Raw genomic sequence first — 17,806 nt, 5'->3', positions numbered from 1 at the left:
AAGGGGTTTTTGCCAAAACTAACCCACAACTTGATTTTAACCTCAAACTTATACTCAAACTTGAATCAAATGCAAAACTAACCTAAAAACCTAGTGAAATTACAGCTCAGCCCCTTGTGACCAAAAAACAGAAGCCATTTTTACGAATATAGCCCTAGTAAATCGTCTGAGTCGTCTGAGATGTTGGAAGTCGTCTGGACGACTGAAGTGTAAGTCGTCTGGTACCGGTTTATTTTAAAAATAATTTATAAATCTTGTAAAAAAATATTTTGATGCGTGAAAAATAAAAATCAAGTAATTATAAACAGTTTTAAGTGATATAAATTAAGATATGATAAAATTGATTTGTTTTGAAGATAGATGAGTGGAAGTAGTGAATCATGAAATACTTTGGTTTAGGAGTTTGGCAAACATATGTTGTAGTATTGTATGTATTGTTAGGGTTAGATTTTGGAAAACTAAAATGTTTTTTTCAAAAATTAGTTTTCACCTATATGTGTTTATTTATGTGTATAGTAAACACTTTTCAAGTTTGATTTGATTTTATGAAGTCTTTAATTAGATAATTAAGTTTAGGGGTTATGTTTAGGGTGTGGACGACTTATATTTCAGTCGTCTGTTGAATAATTTACTCGGACGACGTATATTTTAGTCGTCTGTTGAATAATTTACTCGGACGACTTACATTTCAGTCGTCTGGTGAAGAAATTAAAACAGATGACTTACATGTAAGTCGTCCAAATATTCCCGCCTAAAATTTTTTAAAAAAATTATTTTCCCGCTTAAATAATTTAAACCAAACGACTTACTTGTAAGTCGTCTGGAAAATCTTCTATTTTAGTTTCCCGCTAAAAATATTTAATTTCCCGCTAAAAATATTAAACTCTTCTGGACGACTTACATGTAAGTCGTCTGTTTTAATTTCTTCACCAGACGACTGAAATGTAAGTCGTCCAGGAAGTCGTCTGAGTAAAAAATATTTAATCTAATTGGATTTTTTGTCTCCCTCTATAAAGAAAAATTTACACATTCTCTCTCCTCATCTCAAATGGCTGCAACAAAAATGTAATGTTCATCATTCTAAAACTCTCCAACCTCTCTCTAATCTCTTTGACTTGAAAACACCAAACTTTATATGAATTTTCCAGTTTTGTCTCATGTATTTCTTACTAATCTATCTCTTTTACAGGTTTTTAATCAAATGGTACTCATCTTCCATAAATTTAAAGGTAAATCTATTAATTTTAGATATGTATTTTTGTGTGTTCTATAAATGTAGATTTATCTAATCTTCCACTCATTTTCTCTATTTTTAAGTCATTTGAACGTTTTTGGATATGCAGGTTTTTCAGATCTGGATTTGATATGCAGGTTTTTCAGATCTGGAAGACTTCTTGGACGACTTACCTGTTAGTCGTCTGGAAGTCGTCTGGAAGTCGTCTGGACTTCTTGGAAGTCTTCTGACAAAGTCGTCTGGACTTCCAGGAAGTCGTCTGGACTTCCAGGAAGTCGTCTGGACTTCCAGGAAGTCGTCTGGACTTCCAGGAAGTCGTCTGGACTTCCAGGAAGTCGTCTGAACTTCATGGAAGTCTTCTGACGAAGTCTCCCTTTCATAATAGATCTGAGCGTTTTGGTAAGTTCTTATGTCTGATTTTTCTTCATTTGGGAACTTCTTGTTGTATAAAGTTCTTACTTTTTTCCCAAACTAAAACTCTCCAAACCCACTCTAATCTCTTTGACTTGAATCTATTATTTTTAGATATGTATTTTTGTGTGTTCTGTAAAGGTAGATTTATCTAATCTTTCATTCATTTTTTCTGTTTTTAAGCCATTTGAACGTTTTTGGATATGCAGGTTTTTCAGGTCTGGATTTAATATGCAGGTTTTTCAGATCTGGAAGACTTCTGGGACGACTTACCTGTTAGTCGTCTGGAAGTCGTCTGGAAGTCGTCTGGACTTCTTGGAAGTCTTCTGACAAAGTCGTCTGGACTTCCTGTAAAGTCGTCTGGACTTCCTGTAAAGTCGTCTGGAAGTCGTCTGAACTTCCTAAAAGTCTTCTGACAAAGTCGTCTGAACTTCTTGGAAGTCGTCTGGACTTCTTAGAAGTCGTCTGGACTTCTTAAAAGTCGTGTGGTCTTGTCTACTCAAGTGGAATCCAAGCTTGTCTTTGTAGAGGAATGATCTATAATAGTTTTGTTTGTGGTCTGTTTTGTGAATTGCATGTTTACTCTTTTAGTTGTGAATTTTTTGTAAAATCAGTAATAATGTTTTCCAAGATGTATTAAATGTGCTAACAATGTGTTTACACATTTACAAATCAATGAAATAATAGACTTCAGTAGCCTTTTTCTTATCTTTGGATCTCTCATATGCAATAATAAACTCCAATGGCCTTTTTCTCATCTTAATAAACAAGAATGTTGGTAGCTTTATATTGATACAACATTTTAAGAAGTATTTTAACCCTTCTTCCAACTCATAACAATGGTCATCATTATTGTCTATAACAATAATACTTAAGAGATGGAAACAAACAATAGTAACTAGTCAAAGCATATCATATTTTATTATAAGTTTGCGTTGAAAAACTTAGTCAAATTTAGTAAAACTAAGGGAGAGAACATATTTTGTAAATATGAGTTTTACATATCTTGAAGTTACTTATCACTCTTAAAAATACAAGTTATTCAAAAACTAACGTAGAAGACTTAAAAACTAGCGGAGAAGACGCGGACGACTTCAATCTAAGTTGTCCAGACGACTAAACTATACGTCGTCTGGTCAACACAGAGGTTATTTTTGCAATTGACTTTGAAATCTGTTATTTCGGACGACTGAAAAATAAGTCGTCTACTATTGTTTGGCTAAAAAAAAACTCCAAAAAAGCTAGACGACTTACATTTCAGTCGTCATAGGTTAGTTTTGCATTTGACTGGATAATTTCAGAAGTTTGACTTTTCTGGACGACTTACATTTCAGTCATCTAGTGAAAATTAAAATAATAATATTTTTTTTAAAAGTAGACGACTTACAGTTAAGTCTTCATAGGTTAGTTTTGCAATTGAAAAAAAAAACTTCAAGATTTAATTATATACAGACGACTTATAATTCAGTCGTCCACGAGACGACTGAAATGTAAGTCGTCCAGGATTTACGAGGTTTGACCAGAATCTCAGAAAAAAATCCTGGACGACTTACAAGTAAGTCGTCTCGTGGACGACTGAAGTATAAGTCGTCTGTGTATAATTAAATTTTGAAGTTTTTTTTTTAATTGCAAAACTAACCTATGACGACTTAACTGTAAGTCGTCTACTTTTAAAAAAAATATTATTATTTTAATTTACGCCAGACGACTGAAATGTAAGTCGTCTGGGGAAGTCAAACTTCTGAAATTATCCAGTCAAATGCAAAACTGACCTATGACGACTGAAATGTAAGTCGTCTAGGTTCTTTGGAATTTTTTTTGAAACCAAACAAAAACAGACGACTTAACTTTCAGTCGTCTCAGGTTACAGATTTCAAAATCAATTGCAAAAATAACCTCTGCATTGACCAGACTACTTCCAGGTAAGTTGTCTACAGCCAGACGACTTCCCAAGTAAGTCGTCTGACGAACAGATCTGGAAAAAAACTCGATGTCATACCTTAAATTGGTGAGATAAGTTCCTTAGCATACATAAGGCTTCTCCAAGCACACAGAATCACAAACGAAAGTAACCCACCCAGAATCGTTAGCTTCTATGACTCTATGAACCATAAAAAATTTAGAATCAAAATCTTGAGTTTTTTTAGCTCATTGTGGAGAGAAAGTGAGAGATATGTTGTGTTTAGTTCACAAGAATGGAAAAAGAAGAAGGGTAAATCGATTTTGGGAGCATTAAGAGCTTCAAATTGGTTGTTCATGGTGGTTGTGGTATTGATGACAATGGCAATCTTGTAATTACTTGAAGATGATGAGGGTGAGAGAGTAAAAATGTCATTTTCGAAAAAAAAAGGAAAAAAAAAATTGATGGCATTTTCGTAAATTATATGAACTTGTGGGGTGAATAGGGCAAAACCAATTTTAAAAAAAAAAGGCGGTTAGTTTTGTGTTTGACATTAAGTTATAGGTCAATTCTGCAAAAAGCCCAAAAAATAATTAGATTTACAAATATTTAATTACCATTTTATTCAATTTGATTAATTTCAAATTGTAATAATATATCTTTTTGAAGTTACAAAAAATAATGTTCTTTCTTTATTACACTAGCATTATATATAGATTCTATATACACAAATAAATATAATATAACAACATAAACTTGCTTTCTCCGATTCATATGAAAACTTTTTAAGTTATCCACCAAAACAAATTAATTAAATCAGTCAAATTGTTAGAATACAGAAAATTAATATATAAATTTATTTTAAATTAAATTATTTAAAAAATGTATTTTCATTAAAAACAAAATAATAAATAAGTAAAACTGATTTGATGGTATGACATAAATATAGGGCAGTTACCACTAAGCCATTGAAACTTTTCTTGGACACATATACAAGAATCACTAAGTATGTAATCAGAAACTCTTATCTACAGTTACAATAATATGAATTCAACTTTCAAGACTCTGATACTTTGTTTTGTAAAAAAAAAAAAATAAGTGACTAAGCTAATATATTCTTTGAAAGTGTGAGAACATTGACGAATATGAAAAAGCATAGATTTTTGTTTTTGTGACAAAGGTAAGAATTTTGTAAAAGTAAGTTTAACATATAAATTTTGGTGACAAATATGAAAAAGCATAGATTTTTGTACAATTTTGACAAACAACTCAAAACATAGATCTCTAATGTCTTAATACAATATTATTTAAGGGTGCAATAATTAAACATATCAATTCAATAAATTTTGTAATTTACAGACAAAACAATAACACAACAAATTTTGAAACATTTGTTTAACCTATCGATTTCTTTTCATGAGAATCCAACTAATCAAGATAAAAAAACAATTAGATTTACAAATATTTAATTACCATTTTATTCAATTTGATTAATTTCAAATTGTAATAATGTATTTTTTTGAAGTTACAAAAAATAATGTTCTTTCTTTATTACACTAGCATTATATATATATTCTATATACACAAATAAATATAATATAACAACATAAACTTGTTTTCTCCGATTCATATGAAAACTTTTTAAGTTATCCACCAAAACAAATTAATTAAATCAGTCAAATTGTTAGAATACAGAAAATTAATATATAATTTTATTTTAAATTAATTTTTTTAAAAAGTGTATTTTCATTAAAAAAAATAATAAATATGTAAAACTGATTTGATGGTAATTTTTATGATATATATATATATATATATATCAATTATGTGAAAGAAATAAAGGCTTTATAAGGAAAAAAAATCTTAAATACAAAACTCTAAAAATTAACCAAAAAAAAACTAATAAAAACTAAACTATGATATCACTTGAAAGCTTCTTAGACAATATTAATAAAATATTTAAGCGATAATTAGACAAATTTGATTTTGTTTGTCTGCCAAAACTTTATTATTAATTAGCATCAGTTATTTCAAGATGTTTAAGAAATGATGGACAAAAAAATAGGATGGACATAAATGATATATGAACTATGAATAGTACTTTTTAAAGCTGATTTAGATAACACATCTGCACATCCATTTCTAGTCTTTTTTTATGCATAAATTCAATTTCTTCAGAGCAGTTATTCCACAAAGAGATCGTATGAGATTTTGTTTTGATATTCCGATTTGTTTCTTGATTGTTAAGAAGATTGATAACTGTAAAAATGTCTCTTTCGAATATGATATGTCTATAACCGAGTCCCCAACATGAAACAAGTTTGTTTAAAAAGTAAATAATTTCATTTTTCTTATATTATATAATAAATATATATTATTTACTGATAATAAAAATATAGTTATTCATCTATCACAAATATCTATTCAAATATATGAATCAAGTACAAGAATCAAACAACATAATGATTTCTACAAAGAAAATTTAAAAAATATATTTATGTTACGTAGTCTTATTTTATATTCTTTAAATAATGTAATACAATATTATACATTATTTTTTTAGAATTGAGAAATACATATATCAGTTAGATAAACTAAGCGATAATTAGACAAATTTGATTTTTTTTTTCCAGCCTAAAGTTTATTATTAATTAGCATCAGTTATATCAAGATGTTTAAGAAATGATGGACAAAAAAATAGGATGGACATAAATGATATATAAACTATGAATAGTACTTTGTAAAGCTGACTTAGATAACACATCTGCACATCAATTTCCAGTCCTTTTTGATGCATAAATTCAATTTCTTCAGAGCAGTTATTCCACAAGGAGATCGTATGAGATATTGTTTTGATATTCAGATTTGTTTTTTGATTGTTAAGAAGATTGATAACTGTAAAAATGTCTCCTTCGAATATGATATGTCTATAACCGAGTCCCCAACATGAGACAAGTTTGTTTAAAAAGTAAATAATTTCATTTTTTTTATATTATATAATAAATATATATTATTTATTGATAATAAAAATATAGTTATTCATCTATCACAAATATCTATGCAAATATGTGAATCAAATACAACAATCAAACAACATAACGATTTCCACAAAGAAAATTTTAAAAATATATTTATGTTATGTAGTCTTATTTTATATTCTTTAAATAATGTAATACAATATTATACATTATTTTTTAGAATTGAGAGATACATATATCAGTTAGACAAACTAAGCGATAATTAGACAAATTTGATTTTTTTTGCCAGCCAAAAGTTTATTATTAATTAGCATCAATTATTTCAAGATGTTTAAGAAATGATGGACAAAAAAATAGCATGGACATAAATGATATATGAACTATGAATAGTACTTGGTAAAGCTGATTTAGATAACACATCTGCACATCCATTTCTAGTCCTTTTTGATGCATAAATTCAATTTCTTCAGAGCAGTTATTCCATAAATAGATCGTATGAGATACTGTTTTGATATTCAGATTTGTTTCTTGATTGTTAAGAAGATTGATAACTGTAAAAATGTCTCCTTCGAATATAATATGTCTATAACCGAGTCCCCAACATGAGATAATTTTGTTTAAAAATTAAATGATTTCATTTTTCTTATATTATATAATAAATATATATTATTTAGTGATAATAAAATATAGTTATTCATCTATCACAAATATCTATGCAAATATGTAAATCAAATACAACAATCAAATACAACAATCAAACAACATAATGATTTCCACAGAGAAAATTTAAAAAATATATTTATGTTATGTAGTCTTATTTTATATTCTTTAAATAATGTTATAAAATATTATACATTATTTTTTAGAATTGAGAAATACATATATCAGTTAGAAAAATTAAGCGATAATTAGACAAATTTGATTTTTTTTGCAAGCCAAAAGTTTATTATTATTTAGCATCAGTTATTTCAAGATGTTTAAGAAAGGATGGACAAAAAAATAGGATGGACATAAATGATATATGAACTATGAATAGTACTTGGTAAAGCTAATTTAGATAACACATCTGCACATCTATTTCTAGTCCTTTTTGATGCATAAATTCAATTTCTTCAGAGCAATTATTCCACAAAGAGATCGTATGAGATATTGTTTTGATATTCAGATTTGTTTATTGATTGTTAAGAAGATTGATAACTGTAAAAATGTCTCTTTCAAATATGATATGTCTATAACCGAGTCCCCAACATGAGACAAGTTTGTTTAAAAAGTAAATAATTTCATTTTTCTTATATTTTTTAATAATAAAAAATATAGTTATTCATCTATCACAAATATCTATGCAAATATGTGAATCAAATACAACAATCAAACAACATAATGATTTCCACAAAGAAAATTTAAAAATTATATTTATGTTATGTAGTCTTATTTTATATCTTTAAATAATGTAATACAATATTATACATTATTTTTTAGAATTGAGAAATACATATATCAGTTAGACAAATTAAGCGATAATTAGACAAATTTGATTTTTTTTTGCCAGCCAAAAGTTTATTATTAATTAGCATCAGTTATTTCAAGATGTTTAAGAAAGGATGGACAAAAAAATAGGATGGACATAAATGATATATGAACTATGAATAGTACTTAGTAAAGCTAATTTAGATAACACATCTGCACATCAATTTCTAGTCTTTTTTTATGCATAAATTCAATTTCTTCAGAGGAGTTATTCCACAAAGAGATCGTATGAGATATTGTTTTGATATTCAGATTTGTTTCTTGATTGTTAAGAAATGTCTCCTTCGAATATGATATGTCTATAACCGAGTCCCCAACATGAGATAAGTTTGTTTAAAAAGTAAACAATTTCATTTTTCTTATATTTTTTAATAATAAAAAATATAGTTATTCATCTATCACAAATCTATGCAAATATGTGAATCAAGCACAATAATCAAACAACATAATGATTTCTACAAAGAAAATTTAAAAAATATATTTATGTTATGTAATCTTATTTTATATTATTTAAATAATATAATACAATATTATACATTATTTTTTTGGAATTGACAAATACATATAATATCTTATAAAAATTCTAGTAACATAATAAAATTAGTTATTTATCAACTGAGTTAGTGCGGTTTAGCGAGTATTAATAGAAAGCGAATATTTATATATATAAAAGATGACTCATTTCAGTTTAACGGTTGAATAACTTTAATATTTTTTTCTTTGTGAATTATGAGGATTGGAACTTTTAACAAAGAAAAAATATTCAACCTGTGGTTGGCTGCCAAGCAGGACGGATCTGAGCCGCAACCCAGCACTACGTGTGTTTGAGAACTAAGAAGAACGTGGGGATAAGTACACGGGGTCAAGATTTAGACACGAAAGCAGGTCCTACCCAGCACATACGCGATGATCTGTATATTCATTTAGCAAAACAAACCCCTCATGTTTACGACTAATCACACGATAGCCCCTTTCTTTCCTCCATGATCAATAAATAAGCCACGAGGTCGAATACGATCGCTCTCTCCATAAAAAGAGAGAAAACAAATCACCAATTTCTCTCAAAGGCCAATCTAATCTATCTCAGTGATCTACTTGCAAAAGTCTCCTCGAGAGGCCCAGGTATGTCATCTGCCATCTTACTCTTCCTCTCAATTCCCTCTGTTTCGATCTCTCATTTGAATCTGAGAAATTTACGAGTTTGATATATGGGTTCAAGAGATTTGATCTTTTGGAGATCTGGGTAGCGATGTAATGTGGTTAGGATTAGAAAAGTTGTCTAAAGTCGTAGACTTTGATTCAATCTGGATCTCTGTTTTGGATCGTTCTTGATAAAGACTGTGTGCTTGGTTGTCTGCTCGCAGTTTTGTTAGTAAAACTATAGATTTAAAGATTGATCTTTGTTTTTGTTACACAATCATCTTATGTTGTTGTTGTTGTCTGCTCTCAATCTATAGAAGTCTTTTGAAAGAGTTGTCGTAATCCCATCTCCTTGATTTTGCAGTAGTTTTTTTAAAACATGGCTGGCCAAAACGCGCGTTTGAATGTGGTTCCCACTGTTACTATGCTCGGTGTGATGAAAGCTCGTCTTGTTGGAGCCACAAGAGGCCATGCTCTCCTCAAGAAGAAGAGCGATGCCTTAACTGTTCAGTTCAGAGCCCTTCTCAAGAAGATCGTTACGGCCAAGGAATCAATGGGAGACATGATGAAGACATCGTCTTTTGCTCTTACCGAAGTCAAGTACGTGGCTGGTGAGAATGTTAAGCATGTAGTTCTCGAGAACGTTAAAGAAGCTACGCTGAAAGTTCGTTCAAGGCAAGAGAACATCGCTGGTGTGAAGCTTCCAAAGTTTGATCATTTCTCTGAAGGCGAGACCAAGAACGACTTAACCGGTTTAGCTAGAGGTGGGCAACAGGTCCAAGCTTGCCGTGTGGCTTATGTGAAAGCCATTGAGGTTCTGGTTGAGCTTGCTTCTCTCCAGACTTCGTTCTTGACGCTTGACGAAGCAATCAAGACGACTAACCGCAGGGTCAACGCTCTGGAGAATGTGGTGAAACCCAAGATTGAGAATACGATCAGTTACATCAAGGGAGAGCTTGATGAGCTTGAGAGGGAGGATTTCTTCAGGCTGAAGAAGATTCAGGGATACAAGAGGAGGGAAGTCGAGAGACAAGCTGCTAACGCTAAGGCCTTTGCTGAGGAGATGGTTCTTGAAGGTATCTCTATGCAGAGAGGGATTTCGATTAACGCTGCTCGTAACTTGCTTGAAGGTGGGGCAGAGAAGGATGCAGACATTATCTTCTGAAGTGTTGGGGCTCTCTATTTATCTTTTGTTATTACTCTCTTCCTCATGACTTTATGTTTCTTCAAATAAAATGGATATGATGTAGATGAAATATTGTATCATCTTGGATTGTCCTTTGCTATATAACTTTCTTGGAGAGATTTGTGATTGTTAATGTTCAGTGTAATAATTATTCCCCTGTTTTGAGAAACCAAGCAAATGTAAAACGTTACCTGGCTAGACCAGCATTGCTGTTAGTGATTCTTTTCCATCACATCCACGTATGATGTGTCTATGATACTTATTCAGGAGTGAAGACATGGCATATCACACGGTAGGATAGATTCTTTGCTTGACTTATCAACTCAAAGGGAATCCATATAAGTGGAGAAAGAATAACTCAAAGCAAGTACAAAGAATATAAACTGAGTCTGCATTACAAGAACTTCTCATATCCCTTCTCTGTAACAAGAAAGATCATTCATTCAGCTATGAATAACAACGTCCGAAATAGCTATTCTGATGCTCCAAATCAATCCGATAGATATGGCTTGGTTACAAGATCCATGGGTCGGCGAGTTCCTTCTCTCTCTTCCCGGAACGCTTGGTCCATGAGTGATTTGGTCGGTACACTTATGGCAAAGAATGTTTTAGCCTCCTTTAATGGTGTTTTGATGTTTTGGTGTTCTCTTTCAGATAGTTAATAGACGCTTGCTCGATGATCCTCCTCCATCCACTTACTCACGAACAGCTTCATCAAACGTGTACTTAATCATCAGTTCATCATCATATCTGATATCTTCCTGCTTTTGATTTTGTTTTCAGTAGTAACCGCTGTTCTTGGCAGAGATTATGTACCACCATCACATACTCCACATCAGACTCCAATCCGAACCAGCAACAACTTGAGGCACTAAGGCAAGCCGTTCACAACCAACACCATAGACACGACAACAACTCAAGATCTGCAACATCACAAGCCGGAGTAGAAGACCATGTTCTGAAACATCTAACAAAAAAGACATATAACCCTGTCCCAAAAAGCCAGCTTCTCAGAAACCTGAGCTTCTACTACAGAAACAGGAACTCGGGAAGCGGAAATTCAAGAAACCCTCAAGGTTACTCCGGTGAAGAAGACGATGAAAAGAGATGCACAGTGTGTTTAGAAGACTTTGAGCCCAAGGAAACAGTGATGGTCACTCCTTGCAAACATATGTTTCATGAGGAATGTATAGTTCCATGGTTGAAAAGCAAAGGACAGTGTCCTCTCTGTAGATTCGTCATTCTCAAGCCAACAAGACGAGATTATTCTCCCGGAGTTAGCTCAGATCTCACCGGAGACATGACAGTGAACGATCTCTTCACGTTAGAGCTTATCTCTGTGGTTCGTGCAATGGAAGAAAGTTTCCTTTTTGGTTATCCTCGTCGCATGTAGAATCATAAGGATATTAATTTAGTATTTGTGATATTTAATGAATCATATGAATCCACCATTGATAGACCTTTAGAGCGTTTAATAATAAGTCTTCTCCTTTTTTGGCTTGGGCTACACGCAACTCATCTAGAACTATGTATCACAGGAAGGAATGGCACCAATAATCATTGTGGATAGGCCATATCTATAAAGAAAATTCAAATTGTCTGAAGAACAAATTAAAAAGCAAAACACAACTGAGAAAATACGATTAGAACCAGGGAAAACACAGAGATTGTAGATCTCTGTCTTTGAGATATTGTTTTGTTTAACCAGTGATGTTCTGAGACTTGTTGATAATGACTCCTTCGTATTTAACTTGGAACCATTTCATGGCATCATCTTTAGTCACTCTATGCTATATTCCAACACGAGCCTTGCATCTTCTGCGACGCTCAAGAACAACATAGAAGTCCATACTAGAGATGTCAAATGGGCGGGTTGGGCGGGTTTGGGTGTGTCCGAATGGGTTTCATTTTTTTGGTGGACATTTTTGGTCGAAGCCCAAATAGAACCATGTCCAAATGAGACCATAACCAAATAAGACCATGATTTGTTGGGCTATCCATGGACGGCCCATACGCCCATTTAATGTAAACAACATAATTTCAGTTTTAAAAATTTAAAGATTATTAAGTTTTCAATTTTAAAGATGTCACATACTTAAACTTTAAGTTTTAAACTTCATGTTTCAAAGTTATAAAAAATTCAAGATAAGTTTAAAAAATTCGTAATTTCGTCTGACTTGCGGAAACAGAAACAGTCGCCAGACTCGCCACCAACTTCGTTATGAACACAAATCACCGATCTATTTAACACATAAACCATAACACAATATTAGTAGATGATACGAATCAGTAGCTAATAGTGAAAACCCATAACACAAATCACGAAAAATCAAATCTTAAGAGATGATGAAATCAGAAGTTGGTGAAGAATCGAAAAAAAATTGAAGAAGAACGAAGACGAGGAAGAAGAATCGAACACGAAGAGGAAGAATCGAAGACGAGGACTCGAAGAGGAAAAATCGAAGACGATGATTCGAAGAGGAAGAATCAAACACGAAGAAAAAACACAAGAGTGAGACGGGAAGAAAAAAAAAGGTGATTTGTGTTTTCTCCCAATTTTTCAAACCCTAGACATTTAAGTTTATTGGGCCGCCCATTGTCCAAGTGGTTAAGCCCAATATTGTCCATGAATATAATTGGGTTCACCCATCTGGACAAATTTTAATTATGGTTTAATCTGGGTCTGTCCATTTTGGACCATATCGATTTGGACACGGGCCACCCATTTATAGCCCGCCCATTTGACATCTCTAGTCCATACCCAGTCGACGGGTCATACCTAAGAATCGAATCAACCAAAAACCATTCAATGACTGCTTACACAAAATCAATCTATGTTATCAAGAGTGAGAGACTTACTTAATACCCAAATCAATATGCTCCTGGATAACAAAACCAAAGCAACCAGTGTCGCTAAAGTTCCTTCTCAAGAGCTCATACTCTTTAACCTTGAGTCCACTCTCAAGGAGCTGCATTGCCTTATCTCCCCTGACAGTAACATAGCAAGCAATCTTCTCGTTACGTCTGATACCGAAAGAACGAACAGTGTACCGTGCAGAAAGACACAACAAACTCAAAACTCTTTATCCGAACTTTAACAAAACAATCAAAGACAAGACTCACCCTTGGAGAAAACAGGAGTCTGACCACTCAATTGTTCCAACACCTATCAAAATTAACTGATTCGATTACAGCCCAACACTTAACTGTGTGCAATTAGAGAAATGGAATTACAAGATAGAACCTTGGAGGCTCTGGTGAGACGATCTCCACTCTCACCGACGGAGATGTTGAGCACTAGCTTCTGCACTTTGATGTCCCTCATTGGGTTCGATAGCTTCTTCTCCGACGCCTGATTCAACCACCAAACAGAAATATCACCTCATCTTCACCGAAAAGAACATCAAAATTGAAAAATTAATGAAGAGAAAATTAACGGTGACTGACCATTTGGGATTCAGATTGCGATAAAACTCCGACCGACGGGAAAGATGGAATCGAAAGTGTTAACGGAGACGCCGCCGCAAAATTTATAAACCCTGGATCTTGAATCTTAATAAGCGTCTAGAGCTCCAAAGCAAATTTTGTTACTGAAATGACGACTATACCCCTCATCTTTCCAACAAGCCCACGTTCCTCTCACGTGATAAATCTACTACCGGTCGGTTCTTTAAAATTTTGATTTTTGGTTTTATCTCCCGGTTTGAGTAGAACAAACTAGTGAACTTGGACTTATTTTGGTTAACCATCTCTATGTATATAGATTCGAAAGTGATGGATGATAGTGCTGTTCGTTTGGCAGACACGGCTACCTGCGCTTACGACCATTTATTTATAAAGTTTGTCCGCAGCCGCATGCTATTTATTCATAAAATTTGTTCGTTTGACTGATGCGGATAGCTGCGTCTGAATATCGTGTCATGCGTTTATAAAATCTGAACGTTGCGTCATGCGGTACCTCTTATGTCCGACGCTTGCGACCTCCTGGACCTCTCTCATCTCTGACGCTTGCAACCTCCTCAAGCTCTCTCTTCTCCATAGACGCAGATTTGGACTCCTCAGGTTTGATAGATGTTAGTTCTGATTAGTGAGGGGTTTGCTTATTTCTCAGGGATGGGTTTGCTTGTTTCTGTGATTTCTTGTGTTTATGCTTGCTACTGGTTGTAGAGATGAAGCTTTCTTGTTTATGAAATGTGGGTTTTGGTTGAACAGCTTGCAAAGTATGATTCCGTACTCTTAAGTCATTGGTTTCTCTTGCTGTAAATGTGATGTTTTAGTTGAGCTTGGTTAGAGGTCTGATTATAAACACTTTTGCTTCAGTTTCAGAAACATTTTTAAGTAAAGATAAACATTTTAGAGTGTGTTACGTTTATGATGTGAATCGTTGGTTTTCATTCGTAGTTCAATCAGGTCTGTGTTGCTTTGGATTGATATAGTTTTGATTAATTTTTAATTTGTTAAAGTTTGTTTATGGGTTTGCTTGATCAGGTTTGTGTTGCTTTCTCTAAGCTATTACTTAGTTCTTTGTCTGTTTAAACTTTAAAGCTTTAGGGAACTTTCTATTCTATGTGGAAAAGCCAAGTCCTTCAGAGGAAAATGAATGTTATGTTGAGTTTTGGGTGCTTGATAGATTATCCTGATCAAGAATTGAAACCTGAAAGAGAGAGAGAGGAATGTAGCATTACTTGGTTCTATTTTTTTCATTACTTGGTTCTTTGTCTGGTTGTGATTGGTTAATTGGTAAATTTGCCTTGTCGCTTGTCTGTGTTGGTTAGTTGTATTACTGATGATTTGGGTCATAACTATTAGTTTCATCTGATATTGTATTGATATGTACTTTGTCACAGCTATTGTAAAGAAGTTCTTGAAAAGAGGCTTAAAATCAACTTGGTGCTTGCAAAAACCTTTTGGCTAGAGCTTGTCTAGATCGTTGATAGTGATGGTCTCTGTTCAGGTCTTTTCGCACTAACATTGATGGTTGCTATCTTGGGAATCTCTGCAAAACTCGGCATCGTATCACCTCTTGTAAGCATACCATTATCTGATCAACATGACCTGATGCTAAGATATGTAATTGCATTGTGTTTTAAGTAACCAGCTTCTTTACTTTTTTTAATTAGGTGGTTGATGATAGAGGACTTGAGTTACTCTCTGTTACTTGAACTTTGATCAAGTTAATTTTCTCTCTTCTCCATCGTCGTGCTCTCTCTTCTCCATAGACCAGACCTCGAGCTCTCTCTTCTCCTTTAACAGGTAATTGTCTCTATTTTTGTTCTCTGTACTAAAGCATTTAGGATATTGAATGCATTAGATGGGTTTGTGGTCTATTCACTTACATTTTTATGATAGTTTTGGTTAATGGTTCATTGCTTTAGCTAGTAATATGTTTAATGGGTTGATGCATTCATAGTCTACTTGCTCCTATTATCCTTTGGTTCATGTCCTCGTGTTTAGTCACATAAAAAACATGGAAACACGTAATGCTTCTTCATTAAAGTTGTAAGGTCTCATGTCTTATTCTTTCTGTTTTTTTTCAGGTCTCAGGCTCTCTCGTCTCAGACCCTCTCAAGCTCACTCTCTCGAGTCTTGACCCTCTCAGGCTCTCACTCTCTTGAGTCGAGGTATGATGTTTGATGGGGTTCTTTGATTTGTTGAACTTGTAAGGTCTTATGGATTGCTTCTGTTTTCGCGAGCGTCTATTGATTAAAGTTGTAAGGTCTCATTGCTTATTCTTTCTGTCCTTTTTACAGGTCTCAGGCTCTCTCGTCTCAGACCCTCTCAGGCTCTCTCGTCTCAAACCATTTTAAGATGACAAAAGATGTAAGTTTGGTCTGATATTGTTTGCATTTGTGATCTTGGTCTGATACATTAGTCTGGGCATATGGAACTTGAGTTTATATGTATGGAATTGTCTTTATAAATGGAGTATATGTATGGAACTGTCTTTATAAATGGAACTTGAGTCTATGTGTTTCTGTCTTTCTTTTTAGTTATATAGGAGTGTCCTGGAATTAGAAAATCTGTATGCAAAGAGGTTGCTAATATGGATCTGTCTGAAGAGGAATTTCATGGTGTAGTAGTAACTGGTGCTGAAGTATGGAGCGCTCAACATGGAGAAGCAAGTTTGAATTCTAGAGTGGGTGGAGATGATTGTGATGAAGTTGATTCTGTTGATATTCCAGCAGCAGAGACTCAAGCACTGGAGACAGAAACTCAGCCACAAACTCAGAAACAAACTCAAGCTGGAAGTTCAAGAGCAAAAAGAAAGCGTTAAGAGAAAGATATGGCTGTAGATGCTTGTGTAAAACGGACTGAAGCTCTTGAGGAGAAGAATATGATAGCGGAACGGATGTTGGAGCGTGAACATGCCTCTAGTGTTGAGAATGTGTTAAGAGATACTGAATGCATTGCATGGACTGAGACAGTGGTCTCTATTACACGAAGCATCAATTGAACTTCTTATAGATAGTGGTCGAATGAGATTTATAAAGTTTAAGACAAATAAAGATAATATTAAGTTTCTAGAGATTAGGACAAAGATAAAATGTGATGATTAACTAGTTTGTGAGTTTGGGTTAGTTGAAGTCTAAACCCTTTTTGGAACTAGTATGGGACTTGGTCTTATCTTTGTATGATCTTTACAGTTTTGTAATTTTGGTCTGAGCTTTGTATGAAATTCTGCATTTTGTCTTGTGTTAATAAGAATCTGTTTTGCAATCAATCTCTGTTACATTTGCTTTTCTTATGGTTCTTCTGACTTTCCGGCCGTATTAACTGATCAGATATGAGTTTCAACGGATCATGGTCTTATCTTGGTCTGATCTTACATGTTATATAACTCTGTCTTGATCCTTGTCTGGTTTTGGTGATATGACTTGTCTGGTTTTGTGTTCATAAGCTAGTTTATATAACTTTGTCTTGATCGTCTTGTGTTAATAAGGTGTGTTGAATTTTAGCTAGAAAATAATCTAATGTCTACAAGAAGGAAATGATACGTTATCTTGTGTTTTGGCTGTTGTGTTAATAAGAAGATATGTTGCTTATGACCTTGTTGGTGTAATGAATCTGATGTATTGATTTCTTCACAAGTTTGGTGTCTTTATATATCACGTGTAATGAATCTGTTTGCTGGTGTAGTAACACTAATAAAACAATCTCCTTTTGTTGGCTTTGTAGGTGCTTGAATGATGGATATTGGAAGATGAGGATGGTGATTATGATGATGAACTTGGTTTGTTTGATGTGGTTACTGCTGAGAGATTGAGTCATAGAACAGATCGAGGAGCATGATGGCGTCATGTTGAACAACTTATGTACGAATCAGATCAGCAATGTTATGACATTCTTTGAATGAATCAAAGAATTTTTGAAGCTTTGTGCAAGATGCTAACTGAGTGATATGGATTATAATAGTCTCACAATGTCTACAT

General features: G+C 33.3%; 2 protein-coding genes and 1 pseudogene across 9 annotated transcripts; 2 read left to right on the top strand and 1 right to left on the bottom strand.

Annotated features, from left to right (window-relative positions):
- The first annotated feature begins 8,924 nt into the window (after positions 1 to 8,924).
- On the top strand, positions 8,925 to 10,509 carry LOC106428250 (V-type proton ATPase subunit D). Of its 2 annotated transcripts, none has more exons than XM_013868999.3 (2): positions 8,925 to 9,172; positions 9,555 to 10,509. In XM_013868999.3, exon 2 carries the CDS (start codon positions 9,570 to 9,572, stop codon positions 10,353 to 10,355), a length of 786 nt encoding a protein of 261 aa, XP_013724453.1. In that variant the 5' UTR covers positions 8,925 to 9,172; positions 9,555 to 9,569; the 3' UTR covers positions 10,356 to 10,509. The 2 variants fall into 2 exon arrangements, with proteins under 2 accessions (XP_013724453.1, XP_013724454.1); XM_013869000.3 differs by having other exon boundaries at positions 8,998 to 9,172; positions 9,558 to 10,509.
- A 188-nt stretch (positions 10,510 to 10,697) lies between these two features.
- LOC106428194 lies at positions 10,698 to 11,869 on the top strand (annotated as a pseudogene).
- A 64-nt stretch (positions 11,870 to 11,933) lies between these two features.
- Positions 11,934 to 13,964, bottom strand: LOC106428195 (60S ribosomal protein L11-1-like). 7 transcript variants are annotated; one of them, XR_007325231.1, is made up of 5 exons: positions 13,824 to 13,964; positions 13,621 to 13,728; positions 13,500 to 13,542; positions 13,236 to 13,400; positions 11,934 to 12,616 (listed from the first exon to the last, which is right to left on the bottom strand). XR_007325231.1 is itself a non-coding variant. In XM_022704532.2 (5 exons), exons 1-5 carry the CDS (start codon positions 13,824 to 13,826, stop codon positions 13,038 to 13,040), a joined length of 450 nt encoding a protein of 149 aa, XP_022560253.1. In that variant the 5' UTR covers positions 13,827 to 13,964; the 3' UTR covers positions 11,934 to 13,037. The 7 variants fall into 7 exon arrangements, 4 of the variants coding, with proteins under 4 accessions (XP_022560253.1, XP_048617134.1, XP_048617135.1 ...); XR_007325229.1 differs by having other exon boundaries at positions 11,934 to 13,155; positions 13,236 to 13,364; XR_007325230.1 differs by having other exon boundaries at positions 13,236 to 13,364.
- Positions 13,965 to 17,806: the final 3,842 nt, after the last annotated feature.

The sequence above is a fragment of the Brassica napus genome, chromosome C6 (assembly GCF_020379485.1).
Source record: "Brassica napus cultivar Da-Ae chromosome C6, Da-Ae, whole genome shotgun sequence".
In the NCBI taxonomy this organism is placed as follows: Eukaryota; Viridiplantae; Streptophyta; class Magnoliopsida; order Brassicales; family Brassicaceae; genus Brassica; species Brassica napus.
Note: the sequence above shows the minus strand (reverse complement) of the source record. Positions and strands in the feature narration are given on the sequence as shown.

What these genes read in the sequence shown, in the direction of transcription:
- LOC106428250 (XM_013868999.3), top strand. Translation starts at nt 9,570, where the DNA reads ATGGCTGGCCAAAACGCGCGTTTGAATGTGGTTCCCACTGTTACTATG.
- LOC106428195 (XM_022704532.2), bottom strand. An exon ending in GTCTCACCAGAGCCTCCAAG is followed by an intron (nt 13,556 to 13,620) that starts GTTCTATCTTGT and finishes TAATCGAATCAG; the next exon opens with TTAATTTTGATAGGTGTTGG. An exon ending in CATATTGATTTGGGTATTAA is followed by an intron (nt 13,156 to 13,235) that starts GTAAGTCTCTCA and finishes TTCGATTCTTAG; the next exon opens with GTATGACCCGTCGACTGGGT.